At 57.0% G+C, this 20,169-nt stretch overlaps 1 protein-coding gene across 5 annotated transcripts in view; it reads left to right on the forward strand.

Moving 5' to 3' along the window:
- The first annotated feature begins 2,019 nt into the window (after positions 1-2,019).
- Positions 2,020-20,169, forward strand: part of FOXP4 (forkhead box P4) — a 30,648-nt gene continuing 12,498 nt past the window's right edge. For 3 of the 5 annotated variants that reach the window (XM_065885715.1, XM_065885717.1, XM_065885716.1), the window contains exons 1-3: positions 2,020-2,229; positions 13,763-13,858; positions 19,840-19,962. In XM_065885715.1, coding sequence (XP_065741787.1) covers positions 2,020-2,229; positions 13,763-13,858; positions 19,840-19,962 — 429 coding nt within the window. The remainder of the gene's footprint in view (positions 2,230-13,762; positions 13,859-19,839; positions 19,963-20,169) is intronic. The other 2 variants (XM_065885718.1, XM_065885719.1) reach the window with 1 other exon arrangement.

Consider the following 20,169-nt stretch of genomic DNA (forward strand, 5'->3'; position numbering starts at 1 on the left):
CTCTCACTATCTTCCCCACTCTGCTGACAGTGGGGACAAAAACAGCAAATGGCCCAATAGAGTGAGGAGAAAGAGTTCCTCCAGAGTGAAAGAGAATTGGGGAGCTGCCACCTCGGAGAAGGAACTCGGGAAATAATCCTTCCAGCAGTTTCTCTATTAAGGCCCTCCTGCACCTGTTTATTGGGTCAGGGACACCGTGTGGTTGTGGGGTCTGCCAAGGCCGAAAGGTAATCAAGAAGGGAGGAAAGAACGCTGGCTGCCTTCCAGCCCGATCGCTGTGTGATCTGGGCCAGGTCTTTGACCTCTCTGAGCCCAGGGTGTTCACCCTTACAAATAGGGCAGGTGAAGAAGGGACACATCATTATTGGCGCTTACTCTGCCAGGTGGTTTGCATGTGCTGTTTTATTTACTCCTCACAGGATCTGAGAGGCTTGGCGTAATTACTTACACAAAAACAAAGAAACTGAGGTTTAGGGAGTTTAAGACTTATGTCAAAGATCAGTGGGGAATACCAACTGTGTCCTGTTTGGCTGAAACTTTTGTTCCTCTCAGGGGGCTGTGAATCTGACGATAGCTGGAGACCCCAGACTTTGAGAACAGCTCTGCATACTGAAGTCCCCCATCTGCTTCATAGTCTGTGTACGAGCCCCTGAGATAGTACAGCCTCCGTGAGTTGTAGAAGGAAACCCAGGCCTCCTCCTCGCTAACCATAGCCATCCCAGTCATACCCTCTCTCTTTCTGAGCGTGTTTCAGCGACTCTTGAGAGGCAGTTGGGGGAGATGGGGGAAGATACGGGATTCAGGCCTTGACTCTGCCTTGGGTAAATCCTCTGACTGTCTGGACCCTCAGTTTCCCATCTGTAAAATCAAGATGATAATAACTATCTCCCGGGACTTCCCTGGTGGCACAGTGGTTAAGAATCCACCTGCCAATGCAGGAGACACAGGTTTGAGCCCTGGTCCAGGAAGATCCCACACGCTGTGGAGCAACTAAGCCCGTGCACCACAACTACTGAGCCCACGTGCCACAACTACTGAAGCCCGCACACCTAGAGCCCGTGCTCCGCAGCAAGAGAAGCCACTGCAATGAGAAGCCTGCGCACCGCAACAAAGGGTAGCCCCAACTCTCCGCAACTAGAGAAAGCCCTTGTGCAGCAACGAAGACCCAACGCAGCCAAAAATAAATAAATACATTTTTTAAAACCCCCAAAAAACTATTCTCCCACAATTCTTGTAAGAAGGGCTCTTGCTGCCTGTAGAGACAGTAAATATTGAGTGTCTGCTTTGGGCCAGGTGCTGGTCTGGAGGCCTTAGAATGGAAGGTCAGAGAAGTCGGACCACCAGCTGCCTTCGTTGCACAGCTCCAGGCCCAGCAGAGGGTCTAGCACCCAACATTTGCTGGGAAAATGGCAGCGGCTTTTGCTGTGTGTGTTGAGGCGGGGGTCGGGGGGGGGGGGCGTGCAGGAAGGAGGCCCTGCTCTCGGGGAACTCCCCATCTAGGGGGGGAACAAACACAAAGGCCATCACAGGTGCGTGTGGGTGGGGGCGGGTTGGGGAGGGGGGCAATATGGTGGTTCTGGGGACTAGCTCACCTGCTTTCAGGTCCTTGCAGGACACTCCCCCCCCCCCCCCCCCCCCCCCCCCCCCGCCCTACACACTAGCCTGGAGGGAGAGGCCTGAACCGGTTTGGGTGTGGGGGGGGTTGGGGGGGGTAGCGCCTCCTCGAGGAAATGTGGGGGAGGGGGGCAACGGGTGGCCTCCAATTCAGTCTGGAGCTGCCCTTGCCTGGGGCGGAGGGTGACCTTAGGAGGGAGGGTCTGCACCGCAACAGGGGTCCCAGGATCAGCCTCCAGGAAGCTGAGAGGGAGAAGCCGCCCCAGGACTTGGTGGGGGTTATGTCATTTGGGGATGGGGTGTTGAAGGACACCGACTGCTTCCCCGGGTGGAACCCGCCCTGCCTGTCCAGCCTCAGCCCCTCCCCCGTGTCTCTCCTCCCCCTCCAGGTCCCGCTAGAGCGACATGATGGTGGAATCCGCCTCGGAGACAATCAGGTCGGCTCCGTCTGGTCAGAACGGCGTGGGCAGCCTCTCCGGGCAGGCGGATGGCGGCGGCGGCGGCAGTGGTGGCGGGGCCCCCGCCGGAGGCAGCGCAGGCAGGGATGCGGCCGCGGGCCCAGACAGCAACGGCGAGATGAGCCCTGCGGAGCTGCTCCACTTCCAGCAGCAACAGGTAGGAGCTGGTGCCTCTCCCCAGCAACCCAAGAGAGGGGAGAGGGGCGCCAGGCCTCTTCCCACTACACCCTGGCCACCTGGGGGCCACCGCTCCCTGCCACACAGCCTCACTTTAACATTCTTGAGAAGGTCCAGCCTGCAGGGACCCCCTGTGTGCGCTCCCATTCGAGTGGTCACTAAGGCAGGGGGAGAGCAGCCCTCCCAGAAAGAGAAGTGGGGCTGGGCGCCTTGAGATCATGGACCTTAGAACAGCCTCAGAAATGCCCACAAGGGCAGACAGACGCCTGGGCAGCAGGCTTGAGGGTGTGCGTCTTGGGTGGGTGGGCGCCTGGGCTCTCCTCCCGCACCCCTGCTAAGTTAACAAACAGGGTTGGGGTAGGGAGACCCTGCTCTAGGTGTGTGCTCTTTGGGGGAGGGGGGCTGTGCACAGTGGTATCTTCATTTTATTTGCATTATAAAATGTTCCCCACCTCCACCTCTGCCTGGGCCCCTGATGCAGGCTAGCTGTGAGATTAAACTTCCAGGCACCAAGGGTCAAGGCAGCTGGGAAAAGGTCCAGAGCAGTAGGCAGAGGCAGGCCTCCATTTTCAGTGCTCAGACTGGCAGCCCTGTCTGCGTCCCCCGCCCTCTTCCCCTTCATCATTCCCACCCTAAACTGCAGAGTTCAGGAGTCCAAGACCAGCCTCTCTGAGGATCCAGAGGCCTTAGGGGGTGGGGAAGCCTAGCTGGCTCATGACAGAGCAGGGGCCCCAGGTCCTGGCCCCACCCCGGGGAAAAAGGGAGAATCATGCTTGACAAGTTCAGGAGAACCGGCCCAGCCAGCCCTGGCCTTGGGATGCTCCTCTTATTTGACTTTGCTCCTCGAATCACTGCTGGTGGCATTGCCCCTTGGGGGCTCTGCTGGGAATGTGGAAAATTCGGGTACTGCATGTTCCTCCCTGCCCCTACCCCACCCCCGCCTCGTGCACACAGATGTGTGTACCCACATCGCCCTCATGCTCTCTCCCAGGTTTGCCCTGGGGCTCCTTCTCTGACTCCATAGCCCCTAAGGGGCCCTTTACCACCACACTTCTTGAAGCTAGAGGTCAGACTGGAAGCAGCACCGTCAGAAGCCCGGCCCCGCGCTCTGCGCTGAGCTGGTCAGCCAGCATTGATGCAGGAACTGAACAAACCCAGGCTAAGCCCCAGCCTGCCCCTTCCCAGCTGTCAACCTTGGCCAGTCCTGGGCTTCCCTTACCTCTTGGCACCTAAAGTACCGGGGTTGTTAGGATCAGATGCAGTTTGGGTGTAAAATCCCTGGTCAGTACGGATGTGAACAGAATTGAGGACTTTAAAAAATTCCTTCCTCTTGCAAACAGTGGAAACTTGAGCAGTAAGGGCCTGTCTCCTTTCTCCAGGGAGATGGTCTTTGGGAGTTTGCTGGTATCTCCCAAGCCCTCCTAAACAGGTTCTCTGGGGAAGAGACCCACAGAATCTGTACCACCTGCGGGGGACTGAAGGTCAAAGGGCAGAACCCTGCCCTTCATCAAAATAATAACAGAGCACACCCCACCAGAAATCTCTAAGGCCACCCATTTTGTATGGGTGAAAACTCTTCCCCTCCTGCACCTCTGTGCAGACAGAGCTGTGAAAAATTTTGAATGTCGGGGGAGGGCTGGGAGGAATACTGAAACTGGAAAGTTTCTTTTAAAAAATTATTTAAAGAGAAGACTGAACACAGATATCAGGATAAGTGGGGAGAGGTGTGGGGTGGGGAGGGACAGAACTGTCTGTACCGATCAGGTTTCTCTGTTCTGCGTTGCGCTCAGGCCACGTTCTACCATCTATATTCCACGTTCCAGTTATCCCTGTTTGTTTTGGTGAATATCCCAAAGTCCTGGAAAATCCTATATCTGTTTCACAAATAAACTGGGGTGGAGATTTGGAGGCAGGCGGAGGGAGGGCTGTTTTATCCATTTGGGCTCACTATGGGCGTAGTGCCTGGGGCCAAGGAAAATATTTGAGACTTAAAAAAGGTTTTCTTGGCTCCAAACTATGAAAAGAACCCTGCAAAATTAAAATTACAAAATTTTCAATTAAAAGGAAACAGTCTGTGGGCTGTCCTTCTCCCTCCAATATATGAGCGAGGCTTTGGGGGGAGCTTGAGGGTAACACTTTCTGGGCCCCCCTCAACAAGTGTCTCTGACTGTTTGTGGGGTAGGGTGAATGTAGGAAAGAGGGCCGTGGCCCAGCGAGTGCCCCCTCCTCCTCGACCCCCACCAGGAAGTCCTCTGAGGACAAACAAACACCTTGCCTCTGTTTGGTGCTTTGGGTCTTTCATTGCTTCACCATCCTGGGGAGATGGGTGTTACTATTCCCATATCACAATGAGGGGGCAGCCAGAGGTAGCACTGACTCGCCCAGGTGGACACGGGAAAGGCTAGATCTCAGGACTCCCGGTTCCTAGTGCAGGGCTCAGCTCCCACCACACTCACAGTCCCCTGAGGGAAATGGAGGCAGCAAGGCCTGGCGCTTAGTAGGTGCTAAATTAACCACTGCTGGTGAGTGAATGAGAGCACTCCACTCCCAATCTAAAAGCGCTCTTGAAACAAACCAACAAAAGCAGCAGTGGCCCCTGGCTCTGAGTGGCCACTCCAGAGGCAGAGGGTGTGAGCGAGTCTTCGGGCAGTGCCCGGGTCCCTCCTCCTCGTGCCTCCGTGGCTCCTCTTGGTCCGTCTGTCGGTTGGTCTGTTAGTCCCTGCCCCTCTGCTCTGGATAAACAAGCCCTGGAAATGCAGTCTTGGCCTTTGGGAGTAATGAGTTGACAAAAGAGAGAGAGAGATAAACAGGGCGAGTCAGAAGTCAGGCTGGTGACAGGACTTTAGGCTGAAACAAACAGTGCTGAAGAGGGCAGCCACGTCACTTTGGAACAAGAGCAGGCGCCTGTTTCCATGCAACAGCAGGCTGGGAGCTTGTTTAAACAGAGGCGGGGTAGGGGAGACAGGGCTCAGCTGCCAGGCTCTGTCTGACTGGAGAGAGGGTCCCCCTCTGGCTGCCCCATTTCAGCAGTCAAGGCCCCAGCTTCCCGCTCCCTCCTCCCAGCCCTCTTTTTGGGGAGTGACAGAGCCACACCGCCTCCACTCTGTCCTTGGGGCTTTCATCTGGTCTCCAGTCTCCTGGAGACTCACCCCTGAGAAGGAAGCGTGGAGAGGAGAGCCCTGTGGGCCCTGGAGCGTGCATTCACTCAGCAAACACGCATCGAACCTTATTTTGCACCTGGCACCCTGCTGGCCCGCTGGAGTTGGTGATCCCCAGCTGCTGTTAAAGAATGCCTTGAACCGAACAGGCGTGCCAGCTGCCCGTCAGCCCCCTCCCTTCCTTCACCAAGACAAAGTCTCCTTCCTCAGTGGCCCCTGGCCGCATACTTCCCCTCTAGGATGGCTTTTTTCTTTGAAGGTCGCCCCTGCATTTTCTCCTAATCTAATTTCACCTGTATTAAAATGTTCCCAGTGTGTAGGGCTTTCCCCATAGACTCCACAAATATCCCTGATGGGGGGCAGCCAGGGCTGGGAGAAGTGTGTGCCAGCTCTGGGGAGGTGAGGTGGAGGGCCTGGGGAGGTTTTGGGGACCAGGCTGGATGCTCGCTGGACTTGGGGCCAGGAGGACTGGGCCAGACAGTGGGGGCGGGCAGGGCTGCTGGCTCTGCGGCTGAGCTGAAAGGCGTCCTGGGCCTCCGGAGCCTGCACTCCTATTGTCTTCTGGTTGCGGGGGTGACAGGTCAGCGGGGGTCACAGGAGGGTTGCCTAGCGTCTGGGAACTCCCACCGCAGTTGCCTTGGCAACTGGGGCCAAATCCCACCCTGTTCACATCCTGTGAGGAGATTCAAAATGGTTTGGGGGCTCTGCACATTCATGGGCTTTTAACTCACCCCCCTCCATAGAGATGGAGCGAGGGGAGGGTCAGGGAGCTGGGGAAAGAAGAATGGAAGAGATTTTTGTTCTCCTCCCCCATCTGGCTCTTCTCTAGGGGGATGGGGTGGAAAGGGGAGACTTCAGAGGTGAATTAGCCCAGGCACCTCACACACGCGTTTCGTCTTCAGGTCTGGGGCCCATTTCTTCAGTCTTTGGGACTCCCACCCTCCTGCCCCAGATTCTGCTCCTTCATTTCTAGTCCTACACCCTCCAAACTCCCCTCTTCTTTCTGTAGAATGAACCCCTTCCCAGGAAGTACTTGGGGCCTGGAGGGAGAGCTGGGACCCCAACTCCTCAGAGGCGAGACTTAGAAAGTTCCCGTGGGTGAGGTCCCTGACCCGGGACAGCTGTGGGGTAGTGTTAGAAACGACCGACCTCTCCCTCCTGCTTGGGAATAGAGCAGGTGAGAGGTGGGCCCGGGTAGTAAGGTGACGGGCAGGGTCCTGAGAGGATGCCTCAGGGGAGAGGACCTAATCCCCCCTTCTCTTTTTTTTTTTTTGGTGGTACGCGGGCCTCTCACCGCTGTGGCCTCTCCCGCTGCGGAGCACAGGCTCCGGACGCGCAGGCCCGGCGGCCATGGCCCACGGGCCCAGCCTGCTCCTCGGCACGTGGGATCCTCCCAGATCGGGGCACAAACCCGCGTCCCCTGCATCGGCAGGCGGACTCTCAACCACTGCGCCACCAGGGAAGCCCATAACCCCCCTTCTCTTACCCTTCCTGGGTTACTAAACCAAAGGCCACCCTGTTTTGTGTGTCTGCCCCCTAGTCCAACAAAAAAGGAAGTTTCCCTAAGAGGGGAGAGAAAGGTCAAGGAGAGGGCCTGGGGCCTGGGAAAGGGATGCTCAGGCCCCCGTTTCCTTGGGACTAGGGAAGAGCAAGTCCACTGTGCTCCCAGGTTTTCCTTCTGCTGTGGAATTCTGACATCCCCTCTTTTTTCCCCCTCTCACCCCCTTTTTATTACCAGAGTTCTTGTCCTTACTGATAGGAGTTTGGGGACTGGGGAGAATTGGGGAAAGGGGGTGAGTGTTTCCGCTTCTGAGGGTGAAGGATTGAAGTGGGACAGGCCGCATCCCAGGGCCACTGCCCAGCGGGTGAGCTAGGTTTTCTCCTACTGGAGCCCCTTCATTCTGAGGATCCCCTGTGGGGGTCAGTGGGGAGGGAAGTGCATGCCCCCCACAGTCCCCACTGTAAACCCCACACTTACAGCCCCTGCGGAATGGCTAGCGTGAGGGTGGCGCTGAACCCAGGCCTGGGAATGGAACTCCTTCTGGAGAACTCCAGTTACTGGGACCCATCTGGGAGGAGTCTCTCTGAGGGGAAGCGCCACCGTCCTGCGACTGCCCCGCGCTATTTCAGCTCCTTCCCGGATGCCACTGCTGGACCTTTCTGGCGGAGCCGGTTTGGGCCCAGAGGGGCTGGATGGGCCTGGGGCTGCTCCCTGCTGGGGGCCCGAAGGGAGGGAAGGAAGGAGCCTCTGGGGAGGGCCTTGCCCTTTGGGGCACTGTTGGGTTCGTTTGTTAATTCTGTTCTGTGGAGAGGAGGCATTCTCAAGACGCTGGCTTGGCGGTGAAGGGGTCCTAAAACCGGTCTGTGCATCTCCCACCCACGTGGGCCTGTCTGTATCTGCGCGTTGCTGGTTTTCATTTTAATGGTTCTAATTTGAGAATGCACCGATGTCATCTTTACGAGGCTGGTGTAAAAAACATTTACAGCCTTTTCCAAAAAGCTTTTTTTTTTTTCTCCAAGGGAAAAGGTGTAGAATCGCTTCGGGGGTTTTATGGTCTCCTCTCCCCCATCCTCCTTGCCCCCCTTCTCTGTGTAATTTCATTTTTATGTCTCTTTGCTGGAGGATAGAGCCTGGCTGGTGGAGAACCTGGATCTCCCCAGGTCAGCACCCTTAGTGGTGGGGGCCCCTGACCCCTGACCCTTCTCCCTGCACCCCTTCCCTCCACACTCTGGTCCCAGAGGACTTGTATTTCAAGGGGTAGATGGAGAGACATTTCCTGTTTAATTCAAGTCAACAAATACTTATTAGGTACCTACTGTTTACTAGCAGTAGGTTAGGTATCTCCTCTCAAGAGATTGTATCCATTCCTGCTTAAAAGCCTCCAGCAATTTTTCCTTGAGTGTAGAAGGCAGTAAAAAGCCGTCGTCCCAGGGATGTGGCCGCTGCTGACCCCTGGGACTTCTTCTCAGGCCACTCAGCTTGGCCATGCTGGCCTTTTTGGTTCATAACGCTCCAACCTTATATGCCCACCTCCGGGCTCTTGCACCAGCTCCTTCCAACCGTGAATACCCTCCCCTGAAAGAGTAGCCCCCTCATCCTAAACGCGTCCTCGGAGAGGCCTTCCCTGGCCACGCAACCTAAGTAACCAGCCAGCCGTCCTCTGCGTAACGCTGGCCACCGTCTCACAGCTCGCTTCGCTTTGCTGTAGGGTCTGTCTCATCCCATTAGAACGTGAGCTCCATTAAAGCAGATACGCCATGTCCCCAGTGTCTAGGACAGTGTGAGTGCCCTGTGGGGCTTCACAAATAACTCGCTGAATTATAGATAAATGAATCAAAAGTCATATTCCGGGGGTGGGGGGCAGGTGATGGGCCTTCCTGGGAGGGCTTTTCAGGTTTGGGGTGGGCCGGCCCACCAAACACCCTTCTAGGGCCCCTTCCCCTAAATGGAGCCAGCTCCCAGTTGAAATTATCAAGACAGTTGAGATCCCAGTTTTGCCCAAATTAGCGAGATGCAGACAAAAGAAGTTTGGGTTTTGTTTATTTTGGTTCCTCTTTACCACCATTAGACCAGAGTTTGCTGGGGCGGGGGTTCCTCCATCCTGTCTGCCCAGCTCCTGGCTCCTCGTCCCTGTGCAGAGCCCCGTGTCAGGCCCAGGGGGACTCAGGTTCTGCTTCTGCCGCTGTGTGACTTTGGGGCGCTTTACTGCCCCTCTTCGGATCTCCGTTTCCTTATCGATAAAGTGAACTAGATAAGTGTTTCACAAACCTTTTTGCTGGAGATCTGCCGTAAGAAATGCCTTTTATTTGGAGTGGCAGCACACAAGAGTTTCACGAAACAATGCGTATGCTTACCTAGTAACTCTGATGTTTTCGTGTGTGTGTGTGTGTGTGTGTGTGTGTGTGTGTGTGTGTATTTTTTCCTATTTTTTTGACCTTCTAAGTTGATACTGTATGACCCACCATTAGCTCATGACCAGCAATTGGGAAAACACTAGACTAGATACCCTCTAACACTCCAGCTCACCAGGTCTGTGACCTGCGTGACTCTGCTTCTCTGTTCTCAAAGTTCAGCCCTTCGTGCTTGTCTCTCCCTGAGCACCACGTCCCCGCCCTCCCAGACGCACAGAGTAAGGCTGGGACCCCGACACAGACCTGGAATCCTCCAGCCTGGAGAAAGAACCAGTAAACAGCCCTGCACCTGGCCTCCACAGAGAGGATATGCTGGTCCTCCCCCAAATTCTCCAAGACAGAAATGAGGGTGTAGTCTCATCCTGCAGATGAGAGATGCATCTGCCCCAAGACTTGTTTTTCTTTTCCTAGCAGCTCCCTGTTGCCCTCAAAGCACTAGCTTCATTCCCCTCCAACCCTGCCGCCCTCCCCGGATGCCATCCGTTATAAGCCATTTGTTCCTAATTGTGAAGCTCCTGCTAATGACTTCTGAATGGGCGGTTGGGGGAGGAGAGTTCGGCTTCATTAGCGAGACTGAGTTCTTAGGCTTGAGGGGGAATGGGGGTGGGTGTAGATGGAAAAGGGCTTGGTTAACAAGTCCTTCTGGGTGGCACTGGACAAATGATCAGGAGCTGCCTGGGAAGGTGAAAGATCACAAGTTAATGTCCATCCAGGACCCACTGCCAGCCCCGTGCCGAGTACTCCATGTACACCGTCACGTGTGTTCTTCACAGCAAACCCGTGAGCTGACTATAGGGTTCTTCCTATTTTACACAGGAAGAAACTGAGGCTCAGAGCAGTGATGTGACTTGCCCAAGGTCACTCAGTATTTGGTGGAGCCAGGATTTGGACCCAGATCCCTTTGACCAGGGTCCGGGCCCTGAATGGACCAGTACTGCTTCCTTTAGAGGAAAACTAGACTTCATTCCCCAAACCACAGAGCTGGGCATTTGGTTTTCAGTCTGAGGGGTGGAGGGAGCAGGAAAATATGGTATAAAAGGCCAAATGGCTCCCAATTTCCCGTTCTGCCCTGAGCACCCCCATGCCTTCTCCCCGGTGGGATTCTCAATGCCTCTTCCTACTCAAAGCTGTATCTGGCCCACAAGGAAGAGAAACTGAACCCCGTGTATCAGGGCCCAGCCACGGCAGGCAGTGCGGACACATGCCTGGTGTGCCAGAGTGGCGACTGTGACTCGGGGCTTTAGAAAGTCTTAGACCTACCTGATCCCTTGGGTGACCACCCTGGAGGAGGACATCCTAGGCCAGAGGGCCTCCCCCGCCCTTCCTCCCAGAGCACCATCCCTGGCTAGGGGTCCAGATGGGGGTGGGGGATGGCGCAGCATTACAGGGCACTGAGCAGTCAGTGACATGTCCGGGCCATCTGGGGAGGGGAGATTGGGCCCCAAACCCAGGGTCTGCCCATCACCCTCACCCCTGGGCACCTATAGGGTGATCTTTAGGTGGTACCAAGTCCCTAACTGGGTCAAGGCTGGGCTGTTAAGCAAAGTCCATGAAATGAGCGTGTGCTGCCCCCTGTCACCTCCCCTTCTTCTCCAAGCCAGTATGAGGTGGGTGGCCATGAAAGTGAAGGATGAACGAATGAAGTGCCTAGAGGAGCAGACCCCTTGGGCTTCTCCAGCCTCTCTGGCTACTGACCTCCAACACAGCTCAATTTTCTGTCCCTGCAAGTGGTTTCCAGGCCCCCAGACTCACCGGCTATTTCAGTCGTCTGTGGTATGAGGGTCGCTGCGCCTGGAACGCCCTGAACCCTTCACCCTTCTTGTCCACTTGGTGAGCCTGCCCTTCCAGCCTCCAGTCAGCGTTGCCACCTCGTCTGGGCCCCGGTGCTGGTGTCCATCTCCACCTCAGTCTGTGACGGGCGTCTCATCACAGCACAGGCCCTGAGCCCTGGGGCAGGGCCAAGTTCTGTTTCTCTGTATCCCCAGCACCTAGCACCGTCCCTGGCACGTAGGAAACGGCAGGAAGGAGTGTGGGGGGAAGGGTGGGAGGTCAGAGGAGGTGATAACCTGGCCAGGCCTAGAGTCTCACCCGATCCCCTGTCACCTGGCCTAACGGGGGGCGGGGGGCGGGAAGGCTCAGAGTGATAGGAGGGGTGGGGCCTGTCGCAGGGAGGTCTCACAGGAATGAGATTGCAAGGCCCTGTCATTTTTTTTCCTGTAAATCTTGTAATTTCATGCTCCAGGGGACCACCAAGTAAGTGAGTCAGTGGGGAGAGAATCCAGCCCCCCAGGCCACTCCCCCCACCAGGAGACTGCTCGGGACTCCCTCCAACTTCCCCTGGAAAACCCTCCCCTGTGGCTCCCCTCTTCCCACCAGGGATTGGGTTGGGGGGGGCTTCCTCCCCCCACCCTGACCAGCATCCCCTCTGGGTCACCTGGGCTGCCAGCCCCTCTGAGCCATCCTCTTCACCCACCTTGCCCCCTGATCTCTGACCCCTCCACCCCATCTCTACCTTTGGAGGACAGAGAGCATCTGTCCAGCCCGTGTCATTAGACCTGGGTGGGGGGGTCCCTAAAAAACGAGGCACATAGAGGCAGGGCCCCTTCCGGATGAGCAGCTGGCCACCTCCTTCCCCTTCTTCACCCTGCACCTCCTCCCACAGCCTCTCAGAGCCCTTGACTCAGGTCAGATTTCTACTTTCTGATGTGAATCTTGAAGAGAAGCAACCCCGGGCCACTCCTCCCAGTGTGAGGTCCCGGGGAGGAGGGGTGTGGAAGAGGCCTAGGATCTGGGGCGCTGGTGAAGGGCATGCCAATCTGGACACCAGGTCTGCCCTGGGACACGCTCCCATAGATACACCAGGGTGTATTTAGGTACTGTCCTAAGGTAAACTAGGTTTAAGCCTCAGGGAGGCTCAGCTATTCAATGAAAGGGCAGCGAAGGGGGTGTGTATATATGCTTGGTGTACAGTGGGCGCCCCTAAGTGTTTGCTGAGTGGCGGGGTGGGGGGCTATGAGTGCATCCGTGTCCCACCTTATAGGTCTGCCTTGGTGGTGCTCGCGGTGGGTAGGAGAGTGGAAGTCCACGTGAGGACAGACAAGTGTGTGTGGATTGATGTGTGAGGAAGCCGCAGGTGGCCTGTTGCTTTTAATAGGTGCGCTGGGGAGAGGCTGGAGGAAGTGAGAGATTCAGGATACGATGCCGACCAAGTGCCAAGCACTGGTCCTTTAACACCCCACCCCCACCCGCACGTATTTCAGAGTTAGGTAGTAGCCCAGTTTTGCAGAGCAGACTGGAACACAAAGATAGGGGATAACTTGCCCAAGGTCACACTACCCGGTAGGCGGCACAACTGGGCTTCAAACCCAGGTCTGCCTGATGCCAGGCCCCCCTGTCAAAGGCCTGGACACAACTGCTCTGGCCACCAAGGAGATCTTTGAGGAACCTGGGTATATTCTGTGCTCCTGAAATGTGGATTCAGGACAGGTCCCCACATCCCCTGCCTCTGAGCCCCTTACTGACCTGGAGTGGCCGGGGATGGAGGGCTTGCTTGGCTGACCTTACAGAGAACTTCCTGCAGACTCCATGCATCTCCCATTCTCATGATCCCACCGGCTCAGAGTCCAGTCTGAGCCACCGTGGCCTCCAAGCCCCGACCACGACAGTCAGTGTAACTCACTGATAGCTCACACACTCCCTTCAGGACTTGATCCAATTCCCCCAGTGCCACAAGGCCCTGCTCCCAGACCTCCTGCCCTGACTCATAAAGCCACGTAGCGCTCAGACCCTGAGACTCCACCCTCATCCCCTCAACTGTGTGCTCTGACTCCAAGTGAATGCTACTCCCATAGCCCCCAGACCGACCACCTAGTAAGGCAGATGGCCTTGGAGCCAGGCTTCTTGGCCTCAGATCCTGGCTCTGGCGCTTCCTAGCTGTGTGACCTTGGGCGTATTACTTAACTTCAGTTTCCTCATCTGCAAACTGGGACTGATAATCCCTACCTCACACCCTCCCGGGAGAGGATTAAATGACATCTTGCCTGTAAAGTACCTGACACGTAGTAGATGCTCGACAAATTGGACCTACTATTAATAGCCTGAGTCCACCACTGTACTTTCTCCTGGGTCCTTGTTTTGACCACTGACCCATTTGCTGACCCCATTGAGTCCCAACAAAAACCTCACCAGGTCCCGGAGTGAGTCCCTGCAGGTTCTGATCCCCAAAGCCTGGCAGCTTCTCTCAGTGACTCCTACCTTCATCCTTATCCCCTAGCCCAGGTGGACCCTGTGACCCTCTCACTCATCCCCAAGACCTTCTACATGACCCTGACCTCCTCCCCTTTATTCTCTCCAAACGCTCCCCGAATCCAGGATCCTGCACTGACCCTTGCCCTCCCACGTCTGCTGGAGCAGCCGGAGCACTGATTCCTCCCTGTCTTGCAGGCTCTCCAAGTGGCCCGGCAGTTCCTGCTGCAGCAGGCCTCGGGCCTGAGCTCCCCAGGGAACAATGACAGCAAGCAGTCGGCCTCTGCCGTGCAGGTGAGGAGGATGCCCTGCTGTACCGGGCTGGGCTGGGGCCAGGTCGGAGGGTGGGCTTGGCACCGAGGGCGGGGAAGCACCGGCTGGAGAATTGCTCTGGCCCCATCCCCAGTGCCAGAGAGGGGGCGGCTTTCCAGAGGGGATTGCAGTCACTGCAGGGGCAGGTGAAGAAACACCACCTTCTCATCTGCACCTGACCGCCCAGCCCTTCCTCTACCAAGCCTCACGTCTGTCGCTCAGAGTTTGAGTCTGCCTGAGCCCTCTGTCTCTGTACCTGTCTGCCTGCCTCCTCTTCCCTGCCTCTGCGCCCAGGGTCTCTCCCTGGCACTTCTGGGTCACTGGGCCCGTCCCTCTCTGCTCCCCTCCCAGGCTGTCTCACTTGCTGAGGCCACCACGCCCTCCCCCCACCTCCTCGTCTCTCACCCACCAGCTCTCTCTGTCTCCCCACGTTTCCTGTCTCTTGATGTCTCTGTGTCTCTTTTGTTTTCCTTTGCACAGTCTGCCCTTTTTGTCCCCCTCTCCCTTCCCCGCAGCGTGCCGGCCCATCTGGCTGGCTGGGGGAGGGGAGGGGAGATGGGGTTGGGGGCGGGGGGTAAGCCAGGCCTTCTGTTTACCTTTTGTGTCACAAAGAACTTGGGAGAATTGCCGTCTGAGTCGGGGTGGGTCACAGCTCCGCGGGCAGCCCGCTCCCCTCCCCCTAGCTCCCCTCCCTGCCTGGCTCCCCTCCCCCTCCCACCCCCCACAGCCAGGCTTCCTCGCCCTCCCCACCCCTCTTGGGGGGGGGTGGGGGGAGAGGGGTGGTGGCTCCAAATTGGGGAGGGGACTAAACGGGGCTTTGGAAGGAAGTTTATCTAAGGGAGGAAGGGTGAGCACGATCCGATCCGCAAAGCGCTGAAGCCTGAAGGGTGGGGTGCTGAGGGAGTGGGGGGACGAGAGGAGCAGGGCAGGGAGGGGGTACAGGGTGGTCGGAGAAGGACCCGGGACTGGGTTTGTCCTGGGGCAGGTTCCGGTGCTCTGTGGCTCCAAGGGCATATCTGGATTTTCTGTGAAACAAGCTTACATTCCGAAAGTACTTTCAAGAAGTTGAAGGTGCTGGACAGGACAGTTGTGGGGCCTGAGCTGTGACCCTCTTTTAAAAGTCTCCAACCTAATGAGACAGCCCTGGGGGGGGAGGAGTTGGGCAAAGAGGGGTAGTGGCCTGGGCGGGGAAGGGGAGGACAGTTCGGATAAGCCACTAACGGGAATGAGGTAGTAGGTTCTCATGCCCCCGTAGTGTCAGGACTGGGTCTCTTGGAATTCGGGAGCCCCCCATATACTCCCTGGGTCTGAAGTGGCCCTCGGGCTACTGTTCTGAATCTGTTCTGAATTTTCTACCCTGGGCCCAGCCTAGTACCCGCTTCTAAGAACAGGGAAGGGTAGGCTGGGGAACAGTAGGAATGTTCCCCAACCCAGAGAGGGTCTCCAGACCCAAGTAAGAGGGAAGGAGCTGGATGGTGGTTGGAGGGACTGAGGTCAGACATCACGAAGGACTTTGCAGCAGGGTAAGAAGGGTAGGATCTGAAATAATTAAGAAAGGAAAGGAGGCTGTGGAATCTTCCTTCGGAGATCACCCCTCCCCCAAAAAACGAGAGGGGTCGCTCAACAAACACTTACTCAGTACTTCCTAAACTGACAACATCTGCAGAGTGCTCACCATGTATGATGGGCTGGGAGGAGCAGGAATGGTACCTGACACGGAGGAAGCTTATTTCGAGGCTGAGGGTTGGGATGGATATAATTTGGTGCCAGAATCAAGGACCCAAACTCAACCTCTTAAATATGGGGATCGGGGTCCCTGGGTGTGTGGGGAGACTAGGCCAGAGCTTAGTTGCACTTGCAAATGACCAGAAGGTAGTCCTCAGTCCTGGCTGGAGCTGCAGCAAGAAAGATCATGGTGAGACACCAAGAAGAACTTCTAGAAATGGCAAGGGGGCTGAGAAGATGAGACGAAGACTGGGCACAGCTAAGGGGCCTGCCCTAGCCAACCTTCTGCCCAAACTCCCAGCTACCCGTGCTGCCTTCTGTGACTGAGCTCTCCCTGCCTGGGGCCCAGGCGCAGGGACAAACCAGGCAGTCTCCAGGCTGGAGCTGGAGACCCAATATGGTTTTAGAAACTCTTCTGAAGCTGGCTCTAAGAGAGGGGTGGTGAACATGGCTGGGAGGTGAGTGGGCAGGCAATCCTGCCTTGAGTTGGGAACCACTGGGAAAGAGGCTGCCATGGATCGGCATTACCCACTTGACTCAGGCCCCAGATCAACAAAATATGCTCTCCCCTCTCCCACCACCAGCCTTGAGTTCTTAGAAAAGCTATTTCTAGGCCCTGGACCCCATACGGGGTCAGAAGCCCCACTTCCTTGGAGATTATGAACCTGAGGGTGGGGATGAGAGGCAAGGAAGGTATCCAGGGTTGGGGCTCCAGGCTCCTGGAGAAGTTCAGACATGGCCCCAAGAACCCCCGTCTCCCCAAGCCCAGAGAACCATCGGGCCAGGGCCCTGTACCGGGGACTGCCGTTCACTGCTATGCTAAGCACACGGCAGCATCACAGTGTATGCGGGAAGGTGTGAGTTCTGGAGCTGGTTGTTTGGGTTAAAATCCTGGCTCTGCCCCTTCTCAGCTGTGTGACTTTGGACAGGTTTCTTAACCTTAGCCTGAGTTGCCCCATCTGCAAAATGGGGCTAATAACAGCATCTGTCCCCTAGGATGGTGAGGATAAAACGAGATGATTTTGTAAATGACCTAGTGTCTGCCCCACGGTGATTTACATGGTGGTCGGAGGGCTCCAGGCCTGAGCAGGGTCCCCGAGGGAGGGGCTGGAGGCAGCTGTCGGCATTTTGCCCGGGGCTCACACTGCCAGGGCTTTTGTAAGCATTTAGCTGCCCTGGCCGCCCTCCAGATGGTGACTCACGGGCCTTGCTGGGCTGACTAGCTGACGGTGCCCATCCTGACACATCCCAGCCTGGTGAGGGGTCAGTGGGGACACCAGGGGAGCTCCAGCTCACTCCTCAGAACCCCCAAGGGATGTGAGGGGAAGGGATGGGCTCAGCCAGCTCAGGAGATAGCAGGCAGCTGCCACCTCACTGACCTTTCTTGACCCTGCTGGGCCACCTTCAAGACAAGTACACACAAGGTAATCCATCCAGATTACCGCAGCCGCCTCTCCAGCCTGCGGCTCAGCCAACTGGCAGGAATAGCAGGGGCCGGGGAGGCCTTCCAAGGTCATCTCTTCCATTCCCCTGCCTCCAAGTAGGAAAGCCCCAAGGAAGGAAATACCACATCCTTTCCTGCAGGCCACTCGCAGTGACTCACACCCCTGGTGCCTGGAAAGACCTCCTGGGTGTCTAGGCTCAGTCTCCTCGGCTGGGGGCCCTGTCCATCTCCTCTAGTTCAGTTCTCACAGCCGTGAGCATGGGAGGCCCAGAGCTTTTGCCCAAAGTGACCCTTGCCACGTAATGGCCCTGGGGCCGGAACGTTGAGGCCCTGGTGCGCCTAAGGTGCGCTCGTGGAGGAGGGGAGGGAAAGAAGGGGAAAGGAAAATCCGGAATGTTTTAAAAAGTAATTTTCTTTACATTTGTGTAGAATTTCATGGCCATACAAACCACTTTCACTTACTTCTTCCCCCACTGTCCCTCTAGGCCTCGGTTTTCTCACCTCTAAAATGGTGACGATGATGGTACCCTCCTCCCAGGGCTGCTGTGAGGATTCGGGGAGATAATACACATAAAGGGCTTAGCCAAGCACCTGGCACGCCTGGCATGTAATCAGCCGCCACCAACATCATCTTGGGTAGTCCTGTGAAGCGGGGAGGGCAGCTGTGCCAAAGCCCAGTTCGCAGATGCAGAAAGTGAGGCTTGGCGATTTCAAAGGATAGTCAGTGTCAGGGACAAGAACCTGGGTCGTCTGACTCAGAAATCCAGGGCTCTGAGCTCCACCATGTTGGGGGCCCCCGTGTCAAAGGACAGGTATGCAGCTGCCTCGGGGGCACCCAGCAAAGGATACAGGCTGGCTCTGCAAGGGGGGCTGGATGTGTGCCATGGCCTGCCCCTCCGAGAGTGGGAACCAGAAGAGCCCTGCAGCCTGGTTTTCCCGAGCCTCCCCAGGAGACAGTTGTAAAGAGAGAGGTTGGCCTTTGGGATCTCTAGCCTCATCGAACCCTTGAGCTCCCTGGATGGTTCCATTTCCACACACTCTCCTAACCCTTCTCAAGACCTGCTCTGAGCGGCGGGGAGACAGGCGGTGTGGGATGTGGGAACATAGGGAACTGCAGAGCACACAGACCTGCACGTGAGTCCCAACGCTGCCGCTTAAGGCTCGTCGTTAGAGGCCCCTCAGAGCCTTCATTCACACGGCGTGGCCGTGGCTAAAAAGCTAGGTGCCCCTTCCAGGGATGTTTGCACAGAGATGGCTGCAGTAAAGGAGGGGAGCCCAGGGCTGGGGCTCAGCCACTAGTGAAGGGGGCGCAAGAAGAGGTGGGGGCAGTGAGACTTACCGATGTCCCTGGAGCCACTGCACTTCCCCCCCATTGCTCCTCTGCCTGGGGATGCCCTCACTGGTGGCTTGAGGCTGAGCCTTGCCTCTGCCAGGGATCCTGAATGGAACCAACTCCTCCTCTTCTGCCCCACCTGTGGGGCTGGGGGAAGGTGAAAGGGCCCAGGAATCCACTGGGGACATAAGCTGTGCTGTCCTGACCAGGACAAGTCTCTGCGAGACACTCCCCCTGGACTGGCCCACCAGCACCCCTCCCTCCCTGCCCCAGGGTTGATCTGCCAAGAAGGTAACTCACCTCGGGGGGAGCACACACCTAGCGAGTGCCTGCCATGTGCCAGCTCTGCTAGGGCTGGGGAGTGAGACGGGAGATTAGAGACTTGTGCACATGGAGCTTGAAGTGCGATGGGGGTGGCCGATTGCCGTGCCAGGACACCTGTCCTGCTAAAACAGGGCATCAAGGCAGTGCTGCAGCTTGGACTACCCAGGCTATGACTGCACAGGCTAGGGGTTTCAGGGGAGGTGGGAACTGGGAAAAGAATGATGGTACTGCTTTTCCCTGAACCTTTTGCCTGTAGCTAGATTCTCTGGGCCTCCTATAGAGGCCTCACCCAGGACAGGGGGCAGAAAGCTGCCCTACTATGAGAATCCTGCAAGTTCCAGCTGGAAGGAGGCATCTCTGTTTTATGGTGGAGGAAACTGACACCCCAGAGACAGCCAGTGAATGGCTGGAGGTCACTTGGCAAGTTCATTGCAGAGCGGGGAGGAGCAGCCTGCCCTCTCCCCGCGTCTCTGCGTGGCGTTCTTTCCACCCCACTGGGACCTAGTTAGGTGATTACGCGTACAGACTCACACAGGGTGGCCCTCACGGTGCTCCCTGGGCGTCAGCTCCCGGTCACTGTGTGTGCCGTCTAGACAGGTGTGCTGTAGCACGTGACACGCACGTGAGAGGGGCCGAAGTCCAGGTCCTCATGCCGTGTGGGCTGCAGGCTGCCCTCCTGGCCAGGCCCACCTTGTAGGTCGTGTTCTCAGAACGGACTGAGCTGGAGTCAGCAGTGGCTAGGTGCTGCCCCTCCCCATCACTGGGGGAGAAACCCTGCGAAGCATGGATTCTACTAACCAGTGTCGCTGGGGTCCAATCTTCGTGCACCAAAGACAGCACATCCTGCAGTAATGTCCAACCGCCTGCAGGCTCTGTTCTAAGTACTAACTCATTAGCCCTCATAACGACCTTAAGAGGCAGGCACTGTCGCTACTTCCATTTCAGAGACGAGAAAACCAAGAACAAGGGAGGTGAGTCACTTGTCCAGAGGCGCACAGCTAGCAGGTGGCAGATCCAGAACGTGAGCCCAGGCAGCTCACTGCGGAGCTGCTCTGCCCTGCTGTGGGCAGGGGCTTGGGCGCGCACCCTCCCCGGGGTGGGGCGGAGGTGAGGGGCTGACGCGGCCGAATCTCACAGGTGCCCGTGTCGGTGGCCATGATGTCGCCACAGATGCTCACCCCCCAGCAGATGCAGCAGATCCTGTCGCCCCCACAGCTGCAGGCCTTGCTCCAGCAGCAGCAGGCGCTCATGCTACAGCAGGTGAGCCTGGTCCCGGGGCCGCCTGGGAGGTCAGGGAGCGGAGGGTGAGGTGTTCCAGGCACTGGCCTCCCCACTCCCACCCTGTTTACTACCAACATCACCAAAGGCCAAAGCGGTGGCAGAAACCAGAGAGACCGCTCCGGCCGGACTGACCTGCATTCCTCCAGGACAGCTGGGGAGGGGTCAGAGGTTGGGCCTCTCCCACAG

Source organism: Phocoena phocoena, chromosome 10 (genome assembly GCF_963924675.1).
Source record: "Phocoena phocoena chromosome 10, mPhoPho1.1, whole genome shotgun sequence".
Lineage (NCBI taxonomy): Eukaryota > Metazoa > Chordata > Mammalia > Artiodactyla > Phocoenidae > Phocoena > Phocoena phocoena.